The sequence below is a fragment of the Camponotus floridanus genome, unplaced genomic scaffold (assembly GCF_003227725.1).
Source record: "Camponotus floridanus strain SB8 unplaced genomic scaffold, Cflo_v7.5 scaffold37, whole genome shotgun sequence".
NCBI classification, from domain to species: Eukaryota; Metazoa; Arthropoda; class Insecta; order Hymenoptera; family Formicidae; genus Camponotus; species Camponotus floridanus.
The window spans coordinates 290,535-311,256 of NW_020229514.1; the positions used below are offsets into that span (position 1 = coordinate 290,535).

The 20,722-nt window shown below is 42.1% G+C and overlaps 1 protein-coding gene across 3 annotated transcripts in view; it reads right to left on the minus strand.

Moving 5' to 3' along the window:
* LOC105258775 overlaps nucleotides 1–20,722 on the minus strand; it is a 150,142-nt gene that overhangs the window by 7,496 nt on the left and 121,924 nt on the right. For all 3 annotated transcript variants that reach the window (XM_025411065.1, XM_025411064.1, XM_020029843.2), the window contains one exon: nucleotides 1,976–2,181. In XM_025411065.1, coding sequence (XP_025266850.1) covers nucleotides 1,976–2,181 — 206 coding nt within the window. The remainder of the gene's footprint in view (nucleotides 1–1,975; nucleotides 2,182–20,722) is intronic.

Here is a 20,722-nt window from a genome sequence, read left to right on the forward strand (position 1 = left end):
TATTTCCTATTTTCTTTATTTAAATACTTTGAAATGCTTTCCTATATCTAATAATCTACTTGCTTGTTAAAAGAATAGTTATACTAACAAATTCAATTTGTTGAAAGGTGTATGATTTATTTTGTCTAATACTGTATATTCGTCTTTCGCGCGAAACGAGCTACTCTCCAACAATTTCCCCATTGGTGAATTATCATCGCTCGATCCTATACACCTCGCGTTCTTTTCCGAAAGTTTTCGCGTCGCCGAGAAGAGCAGAATTTTTTCGCATCACTCAATGGTGCGGAAAGCCGAGCGAGTGATATAGTCGACGAGGAATTGAAATTATTGGAAATATCATTAGCCCAGAAGAGGGAGGACGCGCGGCTCGGCTATGGGGGAGGGGGTAGCGAGTCTTCCTCTAGGGATCAATTTGTAATGCGTTATCTTTTGCGGCGACGTTGACAACGACGATGACGACGACGACGAAAGGCAATTTCAGACGCGCCCGTGACGACGACGCGAGCTTAACGAACAACAGTACCCTCCCTCCCCCTTTCCGCCTCATGTTAAATTAGTTTCGCGAAGAACGCGGAGCCCGGGGGTCATCCCGTCGTCGGCATCCCCGCAATTTTCATCTCCGCGAGCGGCAGGAGCACGGCGCATTTCACGATTCATTATACTAATCGATGTAATTATAAACAACGATAACGACCGCCACGGCTAGAGGCCGATAATTTCTAAGGGCGCTCGCAAGCGCCAATCTCGCGACCGGTGATTAATGTTAATATTAAGGCTCATTATGACGGAGAGATCGCGCGGTCGCCCCGCCTTTGTTTATCCGCTGCTTGCGCGCGTAATGCAGGCATTAATCTGACGTCTTGACATGAATGAAAAGCCATTTTGATCACGAGTGTCGAAAATGGAAATTTCTATCTCCTCCGTATACTGTGCGATACCTATTTTACTTAAATAAGGAAAGGGTGATTTTTTTCATGAATATGGCGCGGTACGCATGGATGTTTTTATTTTTCTAGTGGAAATTTCAAAATAGAATTTTGAAAATGCGCCGCTTATCGATCTCTCTCTTTTTTTTTCTCTCTCTGTCTCTCTCTTTTACTCTCTATTACTACCAAACCCGCATCTATTTTTATTACCGTCTCCATCGCTCCTGTTACGTGTACACATGTATCGAATTTCAGTTGTCGATAACTCGGATGTATTCTCGAGCTAGTAGTCCACGCGTTTTACCTTTCTATTTGTTTTCCAATTGGAAAAACATCCGAGCGAGCACAACGCGCGATTTATTTTTAAAAGATACAAATATGGTGGCAGAGACGAGATATGGTTTTACCGTTTTGTCGAGAGTCTTGGATTTTGGTTGACCTCGCGATCGAGACGTTTCGTCTCCAAGAATCTCGAGTTTGTACGTGAGAGAAAATGGATCAATCGTGGTACAATTCTCACGGAAACTTCTTTATCCGAGACGCGCAGCACTGAGGTTTCGAGCGAAAGCGCAAAATGAAAATACCGAACAGTTCGCAGAATCTTTCCCGGGATTCTTCAATCACATCCGTTCGCCTTTAAGACGCGATGTAAAATCCGTTAGGATCGACCATCGTCCGCACGTTGGGCGAGAAAACGCGGAAACTGTATAAAGATTTGGGACAAGAACGAGGGAAGTCTCGTGGCTGTGTAAACGGGAAGGTGCGGTCGCAAAGTAGAACTTGTACAAACTACTGAATTTACGTTGTTGTTGCAACTGACCTCTTCAGTTTCGTTTCGCAAAATACCGCAAAATGCGAGTGTCGAGGAAAGTCTTCGTTTGTAAGATCTATTTTAATATTATTAAGGTCGTCTTCTCTCGAAAGGTAGACCCTACAAGTTACGGACTTACTTTGCTTCCTTCCTTTCCCCTTCCCTCTTTCCCCCCTCTCACCCCGGGATTTCTTTATCGAAACTTAAGCGCGAGAGACGAGAGGAAGTATAGCCTTACGATCGCCGTAACCCCGGGAAGATTGAAGGACATAGCAGGTGGTTTTTCCTCGGGTACGTATCGGTAGAACTCGTTGCCGTCCTTGTACCACTTGACCGAATACAGCTTCTCTTTGTCCAGATTAAAGTTGCACTCGAGGCGTATAGTATCTCCGAGCACCACGTGCTTGGGCACTATCAGCTGCAGCATCCTCAGACCGTTTGTTACTGCAAACACAGGTATAACACAGGTAGATTAGAGAAAAGTAAAAGTGTGTATTTACGCAAGCGGACGAGACTTTCAGCACACGTGAGAAATCTTGCTTAAGCAAATTAGACAAGAATAATTGGAGTAGCGGCATTTTCGTATTTTTAGAACATTTAGGGATATAATTGAGAAAACTACGTGGAGGAGTAATAACAGTTAGTAATTGAAAATAAAACGAGATAAATTAAGAGTGAAGATTATCCGGTGCAACATATTCTAATATATTTTTTTTCTGAATTTTAAATAAATTAGTATATATATAATTTTTTATTAAGTTTCTACATTAATTTTTAAAAATTTCTATAATTCATTTAAATAATTAACGATAAATTTATTCCTCAACTTTAGAAATATATACAGATGCACTAAACTTAACAGTTATATGTGTGAATGCGCTATGTGTCAAAATAATTTTCAAAATCTAATGCAATTAAATTTAAAAAATTCACAGTAATAAAACACATTAAATTGAAACAAATAAAGTAATAAAAAAACGTATGATATGTATAAAGGAATAAAATATAAAATTTTATAGCTCATATTTCTATGTATCATTTTTCTGGATGCTTACGTTATCTTGAAATAGAAAATTTCGGAAAATGGAAGTGTATTCGTATATAGCAGTAACATTGCTGTTTGGATCAACTCTCTCACAAATGTTTCGTTCAAAAATTCACGACGAATCGCTCGAGACGCGTTTCCGACGAATAAACGACAAAGCCCATGCGCGCGACGGGAAGATCGCGATCCCCTTTTGCGAGATACGCGACGTCCGAATGACATCACTCCAAGAGGGAGAGAAGATCAAAGGAGCCGCGGGAGAAGCTGGGCGAAGACGCGCGCGATACGTGTCGTGTCTCTCTTTCCCAAAGAAATATTCTGCGTGAATAGTATGTAATCCATAGAATATACCGTATATACTTTAGGAAAAGAGAGAGAGAGAGAGAAGAAGAAGAAGAAGAAGAAGAAGATAGGGAATCTGCGGCAAACGCGTCGACGGAACTCGAGAAGAAGAGGATGATGACGATAACGCCAGATAAACAGGTGGTTGCGAACGACGACGACAGCCATAACGTTTATAAACAAAGTATTAATTTCTTGATCGTACTTGTTCGCGAAGACGAATCAAATATTTATTCGAATAATAGTGTCGTTTCTCTCAGCGAGCTAAATTGTTTTATTTGAAATTTTCTTTTACGCGAAAAATATGACATTATTCTCTCATACAGAGAAAATATTGTGGAAAAATATCGGTCAACAATTAATAATGTATTTTTAAAATAGAAAAAGATAAAGATTGGAGAGACAGTAAAAATGGAAACAACAAACAATTATTGAAGCTATCAGAAAAATCTGTAATTTATTGTAATTTCTCTTTTCAAAGAATCAATATTTTTTTTTCAATCTGTGGAATTAAATTAATCGAATCATATGTCATCGTTGTAAGTCCGACCTTGCGAATAGTATGAATATAATGGAATCTCGTTATAGTGCACTCCGAAATAGCGAAAGTATCCTTTTCAAATGCGTTCATATGCACTCTCGAGAGTGGCATGAGGGATAACGAACCTACCCGCGCATTAAAGCATTATATCTGCGAGCAGTGTGTCTTCTCCCAGTAATATGTGTGAAAGAACATGCTCGTTCAAATCTTGCCTGAATTTGATGGGAGTGAATAACCCCATTAGTGAAGCCTCGTACAAGGTTTTATTATAATTGAAGAAAGTAAAAGCGACAAAGTTCTTTTTAACTCTCTATTCGACACACAAGACTCCGAGAGTCAAGCTCTACAAATTTTAACGGAAAACATCTATATATGACGAAATATATACGAAGAAACGCGAAACCGCTTTAAAGCGCCTTAAAACTTTCAATACAACTGGGGTTAAGTGAAAATGTACTTTTGATTGTTGCCTTTACGGTGGACAAGCACAGGGGATAAGCACAAGGGATGGATAAGCGCAGGTGGCAGAAAGGGAGAAATAAAACGCGAACCATGAGCGTCGTCGCGAATTTTTTTCAACTTTTCTTTGCTTTTCTGGATGATTATCTCAATTATTTCGCTAATAGTGCACGGTAACATTTTCCGCCTTGGTAACAAGAGTTCTATGAAAAGTATAATAAAGCGATATTTCTCGAGGCCGGACTTTTTCTCCCGGGATCTATGGAAAACCGGAGAAACTCCGGGGGCGCCTCTCCCGACGCCCGTGACCGCGTCGTGCAATTTCTGGAACGACAGGGATAAGAAATAATTCCTGCGCTTCGTTACGTTCGCGAATCGCGTAGACGAAGGAAACTGGCTTATGTAGCTTCCGGCGGGATGGCCATATTTTCTTACGTGCAAGTAGGACGATAGCGCGTTAGGAAAAACCAAGAGCATTTCCAGAACTAAGAACTCTATTAAATTGAATTAGGCGAATCGAAGCTAAAATTTAACTAATAAAGAGTCGGAGGAAGCCTTTCTCTTCGTTTAATAATATGCAAATTGAAAAGACTTTTAATTTCACCCACAATCTACAAATTTCTCTTCATTGTACATTTGAATTTTGAAGACATTAATAGAGATCATTCGTAGCGATAAAATTGTAGGAGTCAAAAGAAGTTTTATGCGCTTTATTTATATCGTATTTATATAAAAGGCACATGTTATATATCAGGAACCTCCATTAAATTATATCGATATCATTTTCTTTTCGGCCGGTGGCGATGCGCTCCATTTGACACTTTTACGCTAAATTATCCGCAAAAGCTACGTTATCGCAAAGTCCCGACATAGATCAGATTTGTGAAAACAAGATTTTATAAAGGAGATGGAATTGGAGATATTATTATCATATCAGAAAGAAATGTGAGTGTACGATATATATACATACACACATATATTTAGAATATGTTTAATGTTTAAAAAGTATTAATAAATCAAGAATTGAGTCACGTAGCGCGCTTCGAGATATTTTGACCGACATATTTTATTCCAAAAATAAAGCTGAACAATAGTTGAATCGTTAATTTGCGGCGTCAAAGTTAACGCAATTGTCTGGAATGATATTTTCGCGTTAAACAGAAATCGAGTATCGTTGGGCTAATGATATTATTGGTTTTTCGTTGGCAGAAATCTATTCCGGTCGTAAACATAATTGATTGCATTATGCTCCATATCCCAGAGCTTCTCTTTTGCGGAATTCAATTTTTCACTTCCAGTAGTGACGGATAACTTTCATATCGAATATCCGGAGTGTTTTTATAAATAATTTGTTCCGTAAAGAAATTTATTGCAAATAAATATATGCTCCATTTTTGTTTTTGTAAACATGGCAAATTGTTATACTATAATCTATATAGTCGTAATATCGGTATTTATTTTTTTACGGAAATAATTATCGATAAAAATATTTCTGGAAAATATATACTTACATTTCTCTATAAAAATGGATAATTTTCGATATATTTTATTATTTATATACATTACATATAAAAATTAAAAAAAAAAAATATATATATATATGTATTATATTAAACATTCCATTGCTTTATAAATTTTTAAATAAATATGAAATTTGATTTTCATTTACGTATTTTCACAATATTTATTTGTTTATATTTAAAAAAAAAACAATTATAGCGATGGAATGGTTGGTATAAAAATCTATCGAGTTTGCTTATCCGTATCATAGTTTTTTCACGTGAATGCCTTGCAGCGTCGCGAGAGACGTCGAACAACTTCCTTAATAAATGTCCCCTGTGCCTGTTATTTTATTATAAAACTGCCGGAGCTGCGATGAAGCCCCGGCCTTTAATATCCGGAATACGGGCTACGATTCGTCATTTTTTTCCAACCATTGCGGGACGGCCTTGATTTAATATAAAATACGAGTGCTCACGCGCCTACACAAATACGTATAGTGTTCTCTCTCTCTTTCTCTCTCGTTCTCTTTTTTAGCTCTTATATAAATTATATTAGGATTTTGCTTAAACACGATTTCAATGTAATACCGTTTAATATTCTATCGCGATATAATTCTCGAATTAAATGTTAATAATATCTCACTAGAGTAGATATTTTTAAATGAATAATTTTCATCTGTCATTTTACCCGAATTATTAAATTATCTCTAAAAGGAGATCGTCAATTTCCAGGAGACACATCTATTTTACGCCATATTATGCAGTTGTCGCATTAAATCGCAAACGTCACTCTCGAGTTTCTCTCTCTAAAAAATATCCTAGCGTGACATTGTGTGAGGATAAAGAAATACATACAAGAAATGTTGCAGGAAATTGTCCTTAAGCATGCCGATGTGCAGCGCGATACGTAGAGGACATTTAGGGTTTTGCATCACGTAACTTTCGCGACGTTGAACACCTTTCTTCGCCTTCCCCGAGTGTTCCTTTTTTTTTTTCGGGGGATAAAGGGAAGGAAAATGCCTTCGCGTGTTACGGCAACCCTATGAAAGGACCGCTTTAACAAATTGCCTTTTAACGACCCGATACCGAGCGATTTCGTCCTTCCCATGTGAACGCATTCCGCAATAAGGCCGCGTAGCAACGGCTGCTTAATTTAACGTAAACTTTCGGCACATTCTGGCCTCTCGCTGCACAAAATATGCGAACATAATGAATTTGATCGTGCGCTCGCCGCCGGTTTACGTCGATTTGTCGTTTTTTTTCCTCTTTTTTGCCGTTTTTTTTACGGAACATGAATCGCGTATACAGAGGGACCAGCCATAAATTTCCGCCGATTTAACCCTATTATCGAGGATCGCGGTTATGACGACCGTATCCAAACTCCGATACCAGCCACCGCACATTCTCCTCTCGTCGCTCTCGGCTGGGAATCTAAAAAATTCATAAAATTCGCGAGAGATTCGACAAATTTTTGTAATGGTACATGTTCGACACTCTTGTTCGACTAAATTTTTATCTTATTTTCGTCCGATTAAAACGAGGACAGAGAGACTCTCCATTTTATTTTATATAAATCGAAGTTATTAATACGCGAGTGACGAATGAAATTTTACTTAACATTTGTTCGCGATGCGCGAATGAGATTTTTATTTGCCATTCACGAATTTATTAAAACAGATGCACGCAGATAAATCGATTCATTTTTGAATCCATTTTTTATTTTTTATACGACGTATCGATATCGATTTATTTCACCATGCATTAGTCGAAATAAACCACCGAATCAAGTAGAATAATATTTAGAAGCGCACGGTTCAGCAGCTTTATCGACATAGTCTGTAGCAATAACCGCCATTATATCATTCACAGTTGGCAACAGCGACGTTAATTAAAAATTCCGTGATAGAAATGTTGTTAGTGTCTCTGTGATAATTTAATTATCCTTGCGCAAATTTATTTCCCTTGTATTAAAATAAAAGAAATTTATTTCCCTTGTATAAAAATAAAAGATGCAATTATTACAAATTGAAGTAATACACGGAGAGATCCGTGTGCTGTACGTGTGCGTTATGAAATTTTTAATATCTCTTTCTCATAAAATATAAAATAAATCTTATAATATCCTTACGTAACAGATGTCTTGAACTTGGCATAATTTTATTCCAAGGTATTTGTAAGTGTTATTGGGTACTTGTTGGTCTTAACGACGTGACGCAATGCTGCGAACGGTACAACACGACAAATTAAGCGACGCGTTTTAACGGTAAATGTCTGACGCGGCTGCGGGTTTCGAAAATTGAGTCCTCCGAGTATACAACAATTACAGGCAAGCGTAACTGAATTACGACTGCTCGCGTGGAGAGATGCACTCGAAGACAGGAATACTTCAAGGCGAGAGACTGATGGTAGTGCTCGACAACCCCAGAATTGCCCTCCCCCGAGTGTGCATCAACCCTCTTCTCTTCCTTCCTCTCCTCCCGATCTCTCTCTCTCTCTCTTTCTCTTCCGAAATTCCAGATACACGGCGCAGCGTTCCGACGCTTTATTTATGACCAGTGTATGTTCGTCTTAAAGCTCGTTGCAAAATTAACGCGAGCGAGCGAAAGAGAGAGTAGCGTTAAAAAATGGTTGCAGGATACCGTATCTTAACGAGGAGGGTCGGTAACGAGAGAAATTTTGATTATCGCGTGACGTTTTAAATCCCACGACATTTTACACGTTTCGCATTCGAAAGAGATACGAGTAATAATTTCATCGTTCTTCAATTCGGGTCATTGCTAAGTGACACAGTTATATGTTGTGCAATATACGACGAATACGGCGTCTATGATGATGAATGTTTTGCAATAGCAAAAGTAGCGAAACGTCGGTCGAATATTTCGAAAAATTTTAATCTGTTTTCCTTTTACGCTGATCGTCGACTGTAAAGTTGATAAAATTTTAGTTGCGACTCGAGAACGCTGACGACGATTTTGCCGTAATATTCTACGATAAAACGGCTGAATTTTTAATTCGTGAAAACGAGACAGTTTTGTTTCGCTCTAAAAATAAGAAAAAATACCATAAATGAAAGTTTTCATAAAAAATATTGATGAGATTATCCTTTCAATTATCCTTTAAATATGAATGCGTTTATCTTGCTGAAAAAGCAAGCCGGAGAGCTTAAAGATTGAGCGAAATCACTTTATGCAACGCGAGTAAGAAGAATGAAGATAAAAAGCTTGTTTAAAAATTGATGAAAATAGATTATAAAAAAAAAGTGCAAGAAAGAAAGAGAGAAAGAATCGAATGAAAAGGAGAATAATTTGTAACGGATAAGAATAACGATAATCTAGACAACTTCATACGAGCGCAAGCTCCGCGTCATAGTAAGCGAATATTAATAATCGCGGCGGCGAAATTCATTTAATCTTTTTCCCGCCAATGTTAGAAACGCCAGATGACAGATGTCACAATCATCATGAGCGTTAAAATAAAGGGAAGGGAAGAGGCGTGCGGAGCCGAATACCTATACCGTCGCTTCTATAGATCGCGGCAAAGTTGGAATAATCTTCTCTCCTTTGCGCCGACATTACAATCGCGCCCTTAAATTAATGCGACTTTTCGCGTCGTCTGCCGGCGGCGGGCGGCGCCCGAAGGCCGCGATATTTCATCAAATTACCTTTTCGCTGTCCGCGCGGGGTCACCTCTGATCCTCTCCTCCCTATTATCCTCGATTTTTCCACGTCTTACGCAGCGCGCAGAATTAATGTGACCGTTCGCGGTTAAATCAATCGGAATTCGCGCGGGCGCTTCTGCTCGCGAAGGGGATCGCATTTTATGTAATTTTCCATTGACCATCCCCCTGCTTTCCGGTTCACCATTCCCGCTCGACGACGGCCATTTCACCGTGCACACTTTCTCTATATCCCTCTTTTAATCGCCTTACGTAACCGTGGAGAGAGAGAGAATTACGGGGTATTAAATCTGCGTTGCGTCGCCAGACGTTCGGAGCACGTCGAAAGGGCGCTCTTAAGGACCGTTTGACCTTTCCGCCATAGTTTCTTTTTCTTCCTCCTCCTCTTCGTCTTCTTCTTCTTCTTCCTCTTCGTCTTCTCCTCTCTGTCCGCTTCTTCCCTTCTTTTTTTTAACGCTCCTTACGCCAACGTTCTCTGTCGGGTATTAGGAATTAATGTACCGGCATGACCGCCTCAATCTTGCAGTCTCTTTTCGTTCCCGCGACAGCGGATTCCGTAGCTTCTCCAACTTTAAAGAGCGCAACGGAGACAGTTTCCATTTTACATTTATGGAACATTACCTTATATTGTGAAGAGGAGATAGTATTTATAAAATGTTACTTTTTAAGTATTACTCTCTCTCTCTCTCTCTCTTTCTTTTATCAAGTATTTCTGGAAAGAATTATGCGTTTTCCTGTCACTACGAGCGAATCCTTGAAAAAAAAGCTACATTTTTCTTATTTCGCTATAGCGCTTGTGATTGACCGGTGATCCTAGACGGTTCATATATTTCAATGAACTAGATCGATGATTTTCAGTCCCGGCTTTGTTGCACAGTAGCTGTCTCATCTTTTCTTTGTTTTTGACAAACGTAGCGTCATTGTCGACGTTCCAATTCATCGCGATGCACCTTAACAATGTCTCTATACACGTTTCTACTTCTCCTCCAACTCCCCGTTCCCTTCTTCCTGCGATGTTACAAGGTTCCGGAGAGCTGCTGCACAACGATATCCAATGCCGGACTATTCCCGCGGAAGGAAACGGGACATCTTTTATTCTCGCACTCTGACATGAAAAGGCACTTTTATTTTTGTAGACCGCCTCTCTCGGACCGCTTCTCTCGCCGCGCTATTTCTTTTCTCTTCAAAACTCTCGCGGGGATATCAATACCCACATTCGCGAGCGGGGTTTACGGCGAGGGCGGGAGGGCTCGAGGCGACTTACAATATGGATATCGTTCTCGTACCTTCAAAGAATTTCCTCTCCTTCCGACATCGCCGTCCTTCCAATTTTTCGTATTCCTTCTCTAATCGTCTTGCGCCCGACTCAGCGAGTTGCGCGAGAGCCGGATTCTCGAATCTCCTTGCCAGGTGCTTTTGTGCGATCCTCCTGCATCGCGCGATATTGCCTGTCAACCTCTTTCCGTGTTTATATCCCCGAAGTAGCGCGAGTCGAGATCAACATGTGTCACGATCAATTTTCAACTCCCGAGGAATCGTCCATTATTTCAACGTCGCAGTCTATGTAAATTCTTAATGTACGAATAGAATTTTCATTCGTCTTAAAATGATATAATTTTGTAAAGATTCGAATTTTATCTTCTACAGCTCAAAATCAATTTAGATGAAAATATTCGCTTACTCCTACGGGCTTTTTCATTCCTCAGGTATATAACGTAAAGCGCGCGCGTAAGCGAGTCATTTTCCACGGCAGAATCCTTCTGAATATAACGTCGAGCATCATAAAACGCTGAATCTGATCGCAATCTCGTGCCGGGCTCGCGTCGCGTCAGACGCGGCGCACTTTGCGCTAATTCCGGCTCCGTTTTCCTGACGGCTCTCCTTTATTAATCACCGTAAATAACCGCGAGAGGAATTACGCGGTATTAGACCGCGGCAATTGCGTCCGCACGCATTCTCATAAAGGACCCCATCGTCTTGAATGCACCGTGTTCTCTTCTCCGTCTCGCTTCTCTGCTCCTTTTTCTCTCAATGTTTTTCCCTCTTTTCCCAACCTTTATGCGGCTTCTCTCACTCTCGAGCGCGAAAATCTACGTAGAATTAAAAGGCGCAACCTCTCCTCGCATAAAGGAGCACGTAGTTTTCTTGTGTTTTTTCCCACTCTCTTCTTGATTTCTTTCCCTTCTTTTTTCCGCCTGCACGACCGCCACTTGATCTTTACGATCCCGCCTCGGCTTTTTATCTTCCTTCTGCGCGAACGTCGTGTCGCAGCGAGCCGTCAATTAATATGGGATCATGGTTGGATTCATTATAGTAACGGGTCGGGTGAAAAAGTATCGCGAAAAACATCGTTCCTCCTTCGCTTTCCTATAGTCGTGGTCGTCATCGACTTAATTAAAGACGTCACGGAACTAAAGACTTTTATTGAGAAGCTTACTATGGCTGGCTCATAGTGCTTATTAATTATGAAATGAATGCTTTATACGCCGCAAAAGACGGGCTGAATTATGTATACACTCGATCAACAAGCAACACTATTTGTATTGCATTTTTATTCCTCTTTCATACCGATTTCACTGTAATCAAATCGGCTATTTTCGAACAAGGAGAAAAAAATAATACATACAAACAATACATACACATACACAAGGCGAAAAAAATCAAATTTCAGTATTTATTTAAAAATGTACTATAAAAATAACGAAGGATGTTTTTGAAAAATTTGTTTTCATTTCATGTCGCACATGTATCTATCTAAAGTAAGCGATTTATTTATTTTTTCATATAGAGATGCATCTTCGTTACGGCATCATTGATTGTCAATTATTTCATCTCGTCGAATAAACTTTTCTAATTTTAAATCGTGGAACCGACGATCTCTCTAAAACGAAGATATTCTCGCTCGATGGTCGAACGCGAAATTGTGAAAAAAAAGCAATTTTCTTCGCGAAACAATCGTATTGTTGAGCCTCGTAGGTTTAAAACTCACGTTTTGAAAAATTCCCCCTCTCCTTTGCCTCCCTTTCTCTCTCTCTCTCTCTCTCTGTCTCCCTCTTTCCATCTCATGCCCTCGTCAAACTCCCAGAGCTTCGATGAAATATCGCCGTACACGTTATTTTTTAACGGATAAACCGTAAGCTTCTCTAGCGTGACTGAGTACGCGACGTGAATACGCGGCAAAATATTAACTGATTTTTGTCCATGGGCTTACTTGAAAGGGGGGGGAAAAAAGATGAGCGACTCCAAGTTTGCACCGGGAAAGTTTCCCGAAATTTTCAGAGGTGCAGAATAAACCATGCCCGGGTAAATAGCGGAGAAAAAAATGTTCCCCGGTTATTTATGTATGCCGGGTGCATTGTTCGAAAGAGAGGACGGTCTCCCTTTCTCACCCCTCATATATTCTGTTATTATCGAGAAACTCAAAGTTACTCGCTAAACTCATTGGGAAAACCCGGCACGAATGCTCGTCGAAAATATTATCATTCGCGGGCTCTCGGCAAGAGTTGGCGCAGGGTGAAATTTCAACGACAGGTGAGAGAAACGAGATAAAAAAAATACCGTACGCGATATTTATTTGCACCGACCCCGTTTTTTGGAGAAGGATCGAGGTGCGCGACATTTTTCATCGAGAATCTTTCCGAAACATTGCAAAAAAACATGGATCCTTATGAAAATATTTTCGTAGAAGTGCCCAAAAATATTTGACACGCGACAAAAGAGATATTTTTAATAAAAGAAGTTGTCACGATTTTTTTAGGAAGGGAAAAGTACCTTAAAATTCCTCCCACGATACTCCATCATAATCCCATATATTCGCATTGATTTTACATGTTTGAAAAATCGTTATGTATTTATCGACAAATAAATTTATGATAAGATGGCTTTGATAACTTGGAAAGATATTTTCGAGAGAAAAATGATTCTCATATCACTCGCATCCTTGTACGAGCTACCGAAATTCAGATTCGTGTCAGCGAAGAGAACGATTTCTTATGCCGACGACGACGACGACGACGACGGTGGTGACAAGGAGGGAAACTCGCTCAAAATTCGAAGCGGAAGACGGTGGTGCAACAAAGTTAGCCGCGGAAAATTCGAAGGCGTTTATTCACGCGTCGGATTCATTCCTCCGTGTATCCTATACATCAGCAGCGGGGGTAGCTTCCGCAGCGGCAGCTGCAGCGGCGAGAACCAAGAAATTACCGAAAAGGACGAAAGAGAAGCGCAGCGGAGGGATGGAAATAGAGAGGGAGAGAAAGGGCGAGACGAGAGCGCGCAACCAAATATTATCATTCAGCGAGCGGAGAAGCGGCGCTTCCGGGTCGAAATTTCGTGGGGAGCTAAGTTGAAATTGGTTTTTGTTCATTACTCGTTCGCTCGCCTACGTCGTCGACCTAATTAACGGCGTCGCCGAGTCGGAAGCGCGCACCGATTCTCTCTCTTCGCGGGCCAAAAGGGTTTTCGCTGATGATAAGAGGGCTGGCGCTCTCCCCCTCACGCTCTCGTTCATCGAGAGCTCGAGTTACATCGTCATCGTCACCCTGTACAGCTACAAACGCCATCGACCGTCGCTAACCGCCCCCTTATCACCGCTCGCTATCCTCGTCCTAGTCCTCGTAGTCCTCCTCGTTGATTGCCAACGGCAGTCGTCGCGACGAGTGTACCACCGTCGACTGACTCACGGAACACAATCCGGCCCCCCGTCGTCCCGTTCAATATGCATGAGTTATCATTCGTAACGCGCCACCGAATGAATCATATATCCGCGGTACCGCCGGTGCGGCACTCGTTATTTCCCTCCCTCTCCCCCCCTTTCGGAACTCCATTTCTTCCTTCATTCAAGCAAACTGACTTTCCGCATTTCGGCGTGTCTCATTCCGTGGCTTCATGTATCGCCGTCGTTTCTACTCCCTCTCGTGTTATTCTAGTTTTGATCGATTCATGAATATCACCAAAGCGTTTCCCCTGGTGACGCGAAAATATTCTCATACATCTCTTTCGTATATTTGTTTCATTTTAGATTAGTCGAAAATAGCGATGCGAGACAAATAAAAAAGAATTCACATTTAGTACTTAACTATTTTGCAGTGACAAAAAGTGTTTAAATAAATTTTCAGAATTATTAGAATAGAGCTCATAATTTTAGAAGGGAGAGAGAGAGAGAGAGAGAGTATATTGAGATTTTATATTTATTTTTCATAAGTCTTCTTTTTAAAACTGAGGAGAACGAAACGTATAAATATTACCGATCTTATTTAATATCAAATTGTTTCAAAATTGTGAAACATGAGATTAATAATTAATTGATTATTCTCTTTCTCTTCGTATGCATAATTGACGAATTATCGATGCTTCGATATTCTTGTCGCGAGACAAAAAAAAGATATAAAATTTGGGTTGCTCGGCAAAGAAATCGTAAATAAGAAAAACCACGACTTCTCGCGTCGGTCTCCGTATACGCTTTTGTCTTCCTTGTTATTTTTATATCGCGCCCCGTTTCGCCGTATCTCAGTCCTGACGAGGCTCGCGCGCTCCGGAATAATAAATAGATCTCTCTCTCTCTTTCTCTTCCTCGCGCGCGTTTTCCCTCTTCGCATCGAGGTGTTCCGCTCGCTCGTTTACCACGCGCTTATTTCGCACTGTCCCTCGAAAAGAGCGTCCTTTCCTCCCTCGCTCTCTCCTTTGTCTCTCTTTTCCTCGTCCTCAATTATTTTCTCGCTCCTCTACTCTTGCCCATTCTCTTCCCGTCCTCTCGACGCTTTCCGACGCACGGTTTCCTGGCTTTGAACTCGGACTCTCCTTCCTCATTGTTCCCCGATCGCTTCCGACATGCCCCTCTTTCCTCCTGCCCTTCCGCTAACTCGTTCCTTTCCCCGGGCTTTTCCAATTTGTCTCTCTTTTCCGCTCGCTTCGCCCTTTTCCCTTTTGCCCTACCCTATCCCCCGTCGTCGATTTGTCTTCCGCGCGCGATTTTACGAGCTACCGTAGGGCGGCCGCACCGTGTTACGCGCTCGGTATCGCTCGCGACATGATTCATTTTGTTGGCCACATTTTTTAATATCCCCTCCGCATCCTCCGCGGTCGTTTAATCTGCTCTCGACGTTTGATCGACCGTTCGTTTACCGGAGAATTTTCCCTTTTACGGCAGATTAGGTCGACGTCGCGCCCACGCGACGTTGAGTTGTAGCGAGGAGGAAATGTAAAAGCGTTATCACCCACTTAACCGGAGCTTATTAAAGATCCATTAGTACTTATTATACTCGTTACAAGATCATTAATATACATTATGCAGGATAACGATGCAGGTTTCCGCATTAAAAAAGAATTATCCCGCTGGCTCGGAATTGACAAAATAAAGGTTGGATTATTAAAAACGAGACGACGACGATAGATATTCCACTGTAATATCACACATTATATATTCGTAGAGTCACTTATTTCAAATAACCCAGTTTGCCAAGACAATATTTTATTCCATTTCCTCCTCTTTCGTTTTCTCACACTTTGTACCCGTCGAAATAACAAGCGAACGAAAAATTATTTTCCCCTACGAAGAGACGCGCGAGATCCGGCGCTGTCGATGCGCATATTGCGCGAATGTTGCTGTTTACGCCATCAGCATTATAATAACAACGTAACAATACCAAGGTAGCCCGCGATTTATCAGCCCTAATTTGCATCGCGAGAGAGAGATAGAAAGAGATATCCGTTTGCGTTTAATGCGGCTCTAAATGCTGGTTTTATTACCGCGCACGGAAATTATATACGCGTACGCTTCATTTAATCATCGTTATTGACGACTCGTGTGATTACCTGTTGACGGTTATCGCTCTAACCGATCCCCCGCCGATTTTGCTTATCGCCGGGATTGCACGCGTATTATCGACATCGGATGCCATTGTTCCAAGTGACGTTTCGCACACATTTATACCTAGCTATTTCCACTTTCCCGTCCCTCCCGCTGTCAGGTCGCATCGCCGCGGGATGTAATTAATTCGTTTACCCGCGTGTCCTTTTGTATTCCTCGACGTTCTCTCTGTCACCGAATCGTTCCTCGTCGCGGGTACGTTTCGCTCTTCGCCTCTCGGCTTTTCCTCTCCGCGTTTTTCCAGCAGCTCCGCGCGCTCCTCCTTTTTTTCTCGTTTTCCCGCGTTTTCCTCTCACCCAACTCTTTCTCCCTTCTTCCCCGCTCCCTGCTATGTCGCCCTTTTGTTAGTCTTTCTATCCCGCTCGACTACGTGTTTTTCTCGCGCATCTCCTTCCTCTTCCTGATCCCTTTATCCTTCTTCCCACAGTTCCCACCCCTCTCCCCCTCGACGTTTCGCCATTTTTCTCTGTTTTTGTATCTTTTCTCGAGCGATCCTCCACCTCTGCTACTCTCTCTTTCTCCCGCACTTTTGTTCTTTATTTTTCGGCCGGATCGGTTTGTCCTTTTCCTTTCTTGTTGTTGGTTTCTCTCCGGTTCTCTAGCATTCGCCTCTCTCTCACTTGACGCGGTTTTTCCGGTCCTCTTGTATTCATTCTTACGTTTAATGATAACGGAAATTACATTGTTCACCGTGTTTCTTTCCGAAGGGGGAATCGCACCTCCGCGATCGAGGTTTAATTAATCCCTTAACGCTTAAAGAGCGCAACATGGAATTAGCATCGCCGTTGGCCTCTTAATTTTTATTACTACTTTCGCGACTGTATCACGATTGCGATAAGCGATACAAACAATTTAATTCTCGGTAATTGTAAATATTCTTAGTTTCCGCGAGATTAACCGTTTAATCATAAAAAGGCCAGTTTTATATAGTTGTAGAAAATGATTGCTGAAAAGATAAAGATAATTATTGAACTAAATTGTTAAACTTGAGCTTTAATTAGAAGAAACGCTTCGCATCGAGAAGGAAAAGACGAAGGGGATCTCGACTATGAAAAGCGGGTCTTCCACGTCGAAGGACTCTACCTAACTACCGCTATATCGCAAGGACGTCGATGGGAATCACGGGCAGCGGTTATAGCTCGTCGCGTTCGCGGGCGCTTTAGCGTCACGAGATTACTTTCACGCTCGGTGCGCTTTTATTTCCCCCTTTCTCGAGGCTCTCCTCCTCCTGCTGGTCGCTAGCACCCCCTGGGTGTCCCCTTCCCGTGTGTCTTACTCTTTTATTCCCCCTTGATCCATCCTTCCTGCCGGCTTTCCCGACGAGTTGGTCGTTGCGCGTACTTTGGTCCCTCGATGCTCTCTCCCCTTCGACTCCCGCTGTTCTCCTCCATCCACTTCTACTTCTTTTCCCTCGCATCTATCGCGCTCGCTTCCTTTCTCGCGCTACTACCTCTCGACCTTATCTTTCACCCTCACGCCCTTACTCCGTGTCGCTCGGCCCGACGCTCTCACACCTTCGACTCATCCGTCTTACTCTGTTTTACGCTCTCTTTCTCGCGCGCGCGCGAGCCGTCGCCTACCGACCATTCTTAACTTTGCCTTTTTCGCTTGTTTGCTTTTTTCTCCCTTTTTCTCTCTCTCTCTCTCTGTCCCGCTTTCTTTTTCATCCTTTCGATCAGTTACTTTTTCCCTTCCGTTGGCCTGTTCTCACTTTTGCTGCTCCCCTTCTCGCGTGCCATCGGCGATAAAGTCGGCGGAAGCTGCCCCCTCGTCGACTCGACTGGGATCGAGAGAGAAAGAGAGAGCGGCGGCGAACAGCGGTTCGTAAACAGCGATCCGGTTCATCGAACCCGAACCTACGATTTGCCACGAATCCCGGGGTAAACCATTCGACAAATCACGTCCGCGCGCGGTATGGAAAAGGGCGAACGCCTGCAACCCGGGGGCTCATCGTCAACCGGCAAATAGGTCGATGCGGTGTCGCGGGGCCGCAGATTCGAGGCGATAAAAGCGGTCGCTCGCTCACGCGGCAGCTCGCGCTCCGGGGCGTAACGGATAATTGGATCGGTTTCTGCAGGAATGAACCGATGGGGGAGACTCGGCGATCGAAACAATTCATTGTAAGAGAGTCCCCGGCGCTCCGTTCCGCTATTTTGACATCTCGCTTCCGTATTCGAGAAATTTCTCCTAGCTCTCTACGGCGGAACTCGGCCAATCTGCCATTTTCAGACGGGAGAAATTAACATAAAACGCTGTTGAATCGCGGCAAACGGACAAACGTCGCGAAATCGTCTCAAGATAAACTGGAATAACTAGATCGAACGAAAAAGACGTTTATGAATTACACAAAATTACACAAATATATTTGTAGATAAACAGGAAAATCTCTGCGTGGAAAAAAAAAGATAAATGACTGTGATAAATCAAAAAAGAAGAGATATAATTTTTCCCCTACTAGTTTATCGAACGGTAGTTCAGAATCAATCATGACGGCTGGAATAAATCACGCATCGTATTGGCCCAATGCCGACTTGAGTCGCGGGGGTTTTCCAAGGAGGAGAAAGACCTCTTTGGGCTGTTCCACTAAAATTCAAGAAGAGATATAATTTTTTTTTCTATCGCCAAGTTTATCGAACGGTAATTCAGAATCAATCATGACAGCTGGAGTAAATCACGTATCGCATTGGCCGAATGCCGACTTGGGTCGCGGAGCTTTTCCAAAGAGGAAAAAGACCTCTTTGAGCTATTCTACTAAAGAGGCGACCGGAATCAGACACGAGCGGCTTATCCCCTGCGGTCGCGAATAAATAAAGTCACGGCCTGTTCCCAATCTAGAAGTGGGAAAGCGGAATTTCTGATATCCTGAGATAGAGTGGGAGTTGTCGTATTTCGAGGATTAGAGCCCCAACCGCCAACCGTGCGACACACAATCGTGTCATATTGCATTCCATCGTCGTCAGCTAAACGCGGTTAAGGAACGCGGTAATGGACGCAAATACTTCCTTCGATAACGAGACTTAATTAGTTTTAACGGCGCGATTGTCCGTTTCACACTTCCAATTGCTCGAATAATTCTTTGCTACGGTTCCCCTCGAAGCACCTCGAATTATCCTTATTTCTTCTTCTCGCGCCTCGCTCTTCTCTTTCTCCGAATTTTAGTACTACTTTTTCAACAGAACTTTTGTGATAATTTTCTTTTCATCGATATAACGGTATGTGTATATTAGAATTTCAATATTTAGAAATTGATTTTCACACAGGAGTTTTTTTAGTTTTGGAAATTTCACGCGACACTTTATCGACGCAAAACCACGCGGCGGGGAAGCTTCCGACATACTTTTCGCGCTCATTATCGCGTTACCCGATAACTGCGGCTCGCAAACTCGACCGCGTGAATTCAGCGAGACAACGTGTAAAAAAAGGCGGCAAATCCACCTCGAGCGGCTGTTCATTTTTCCGGCCATTCATCGTCGGAAAAACGTCGTTGGCGCTCAATGTCGCATTAACCGGACGAGGGTACCTGCTACTCCCTGCATCATCTCCAGGCGGAAAATCTTTATCGTGGGGAACGTTAGGGGAAAAAGTTTTTACGAGCGTACCGGGGAGAGCGGCGAAGAAGTCGCGTTATATAATTTTACGCGAGCGTTTCGCGTTAGAGAGACTTAGTTTCCCTCTCTTTCTTCCTTTACTCTTTATCACCGTGTGCTACTTCACCGTATAATCTTACCTTATTAATTTCTCTTCTTTAATCCGTTCTGTTAGAATCCCCACGAGCGTATAAAGCTTGTCCACGCATAAAGCCACCCTCGAGCGGAACGGGAGGTCAGTTTATAGCAATAATCAGAGAGTTGTTACACAAATAAATTCCAAAAAGCTCCTCAACTTTTCCCGAACTCTCCGGTTAATAAATATTTGTTGTCTCCGCGAACCAAGATAAAGTCCTAATTATGTGCATTTCTCGGGGAGAAATTATAATTATTATAATTTAATTTCCGTATCTCTTATGGACATAACAGTTGACGGTAATTCAGATAATATTATGGAATAAATTCAATAAGATAACAATCCTGTTTTATTCCTTGGTATTTTGCGAGGGGAAAATTACGGCAACTTCTCAACTTCTTACTGTCGGTATTCCGAAAAAGCCTGCGAAAATAAGGCCGCCCTCTCTCTCTTTCATTCTTTATACATCCCTCGTATTTAAATAATAAATAAATGCGGAGCAAATTATCTGAAGTGCCTCTGTGGCCGGAGGGTTTTATTTATTCGGGACGCTCCTCGTGACGTCCGTCATCGAAAACCGTTCGTTCGATATTATTAATTCAGGCCGAATCCGACTTAGACGGTCTTCTCATTGGGTAAGGGCCTTCATCTTCAGTCAAGGGCCTTCAATTCACTCGGCGCTCGTATGAAAGACAGAGAGAGAAAGAGAGAGAGCGAGGGCAAAATCGTGGAGTCGCCATGGTGACTCCTCTTTTGGTAAGTTCATCGTATTCGCCCATTAAATTCATTTCATTGGAAACTGGCGAAACGCGTGATTTCAAACTTTCTA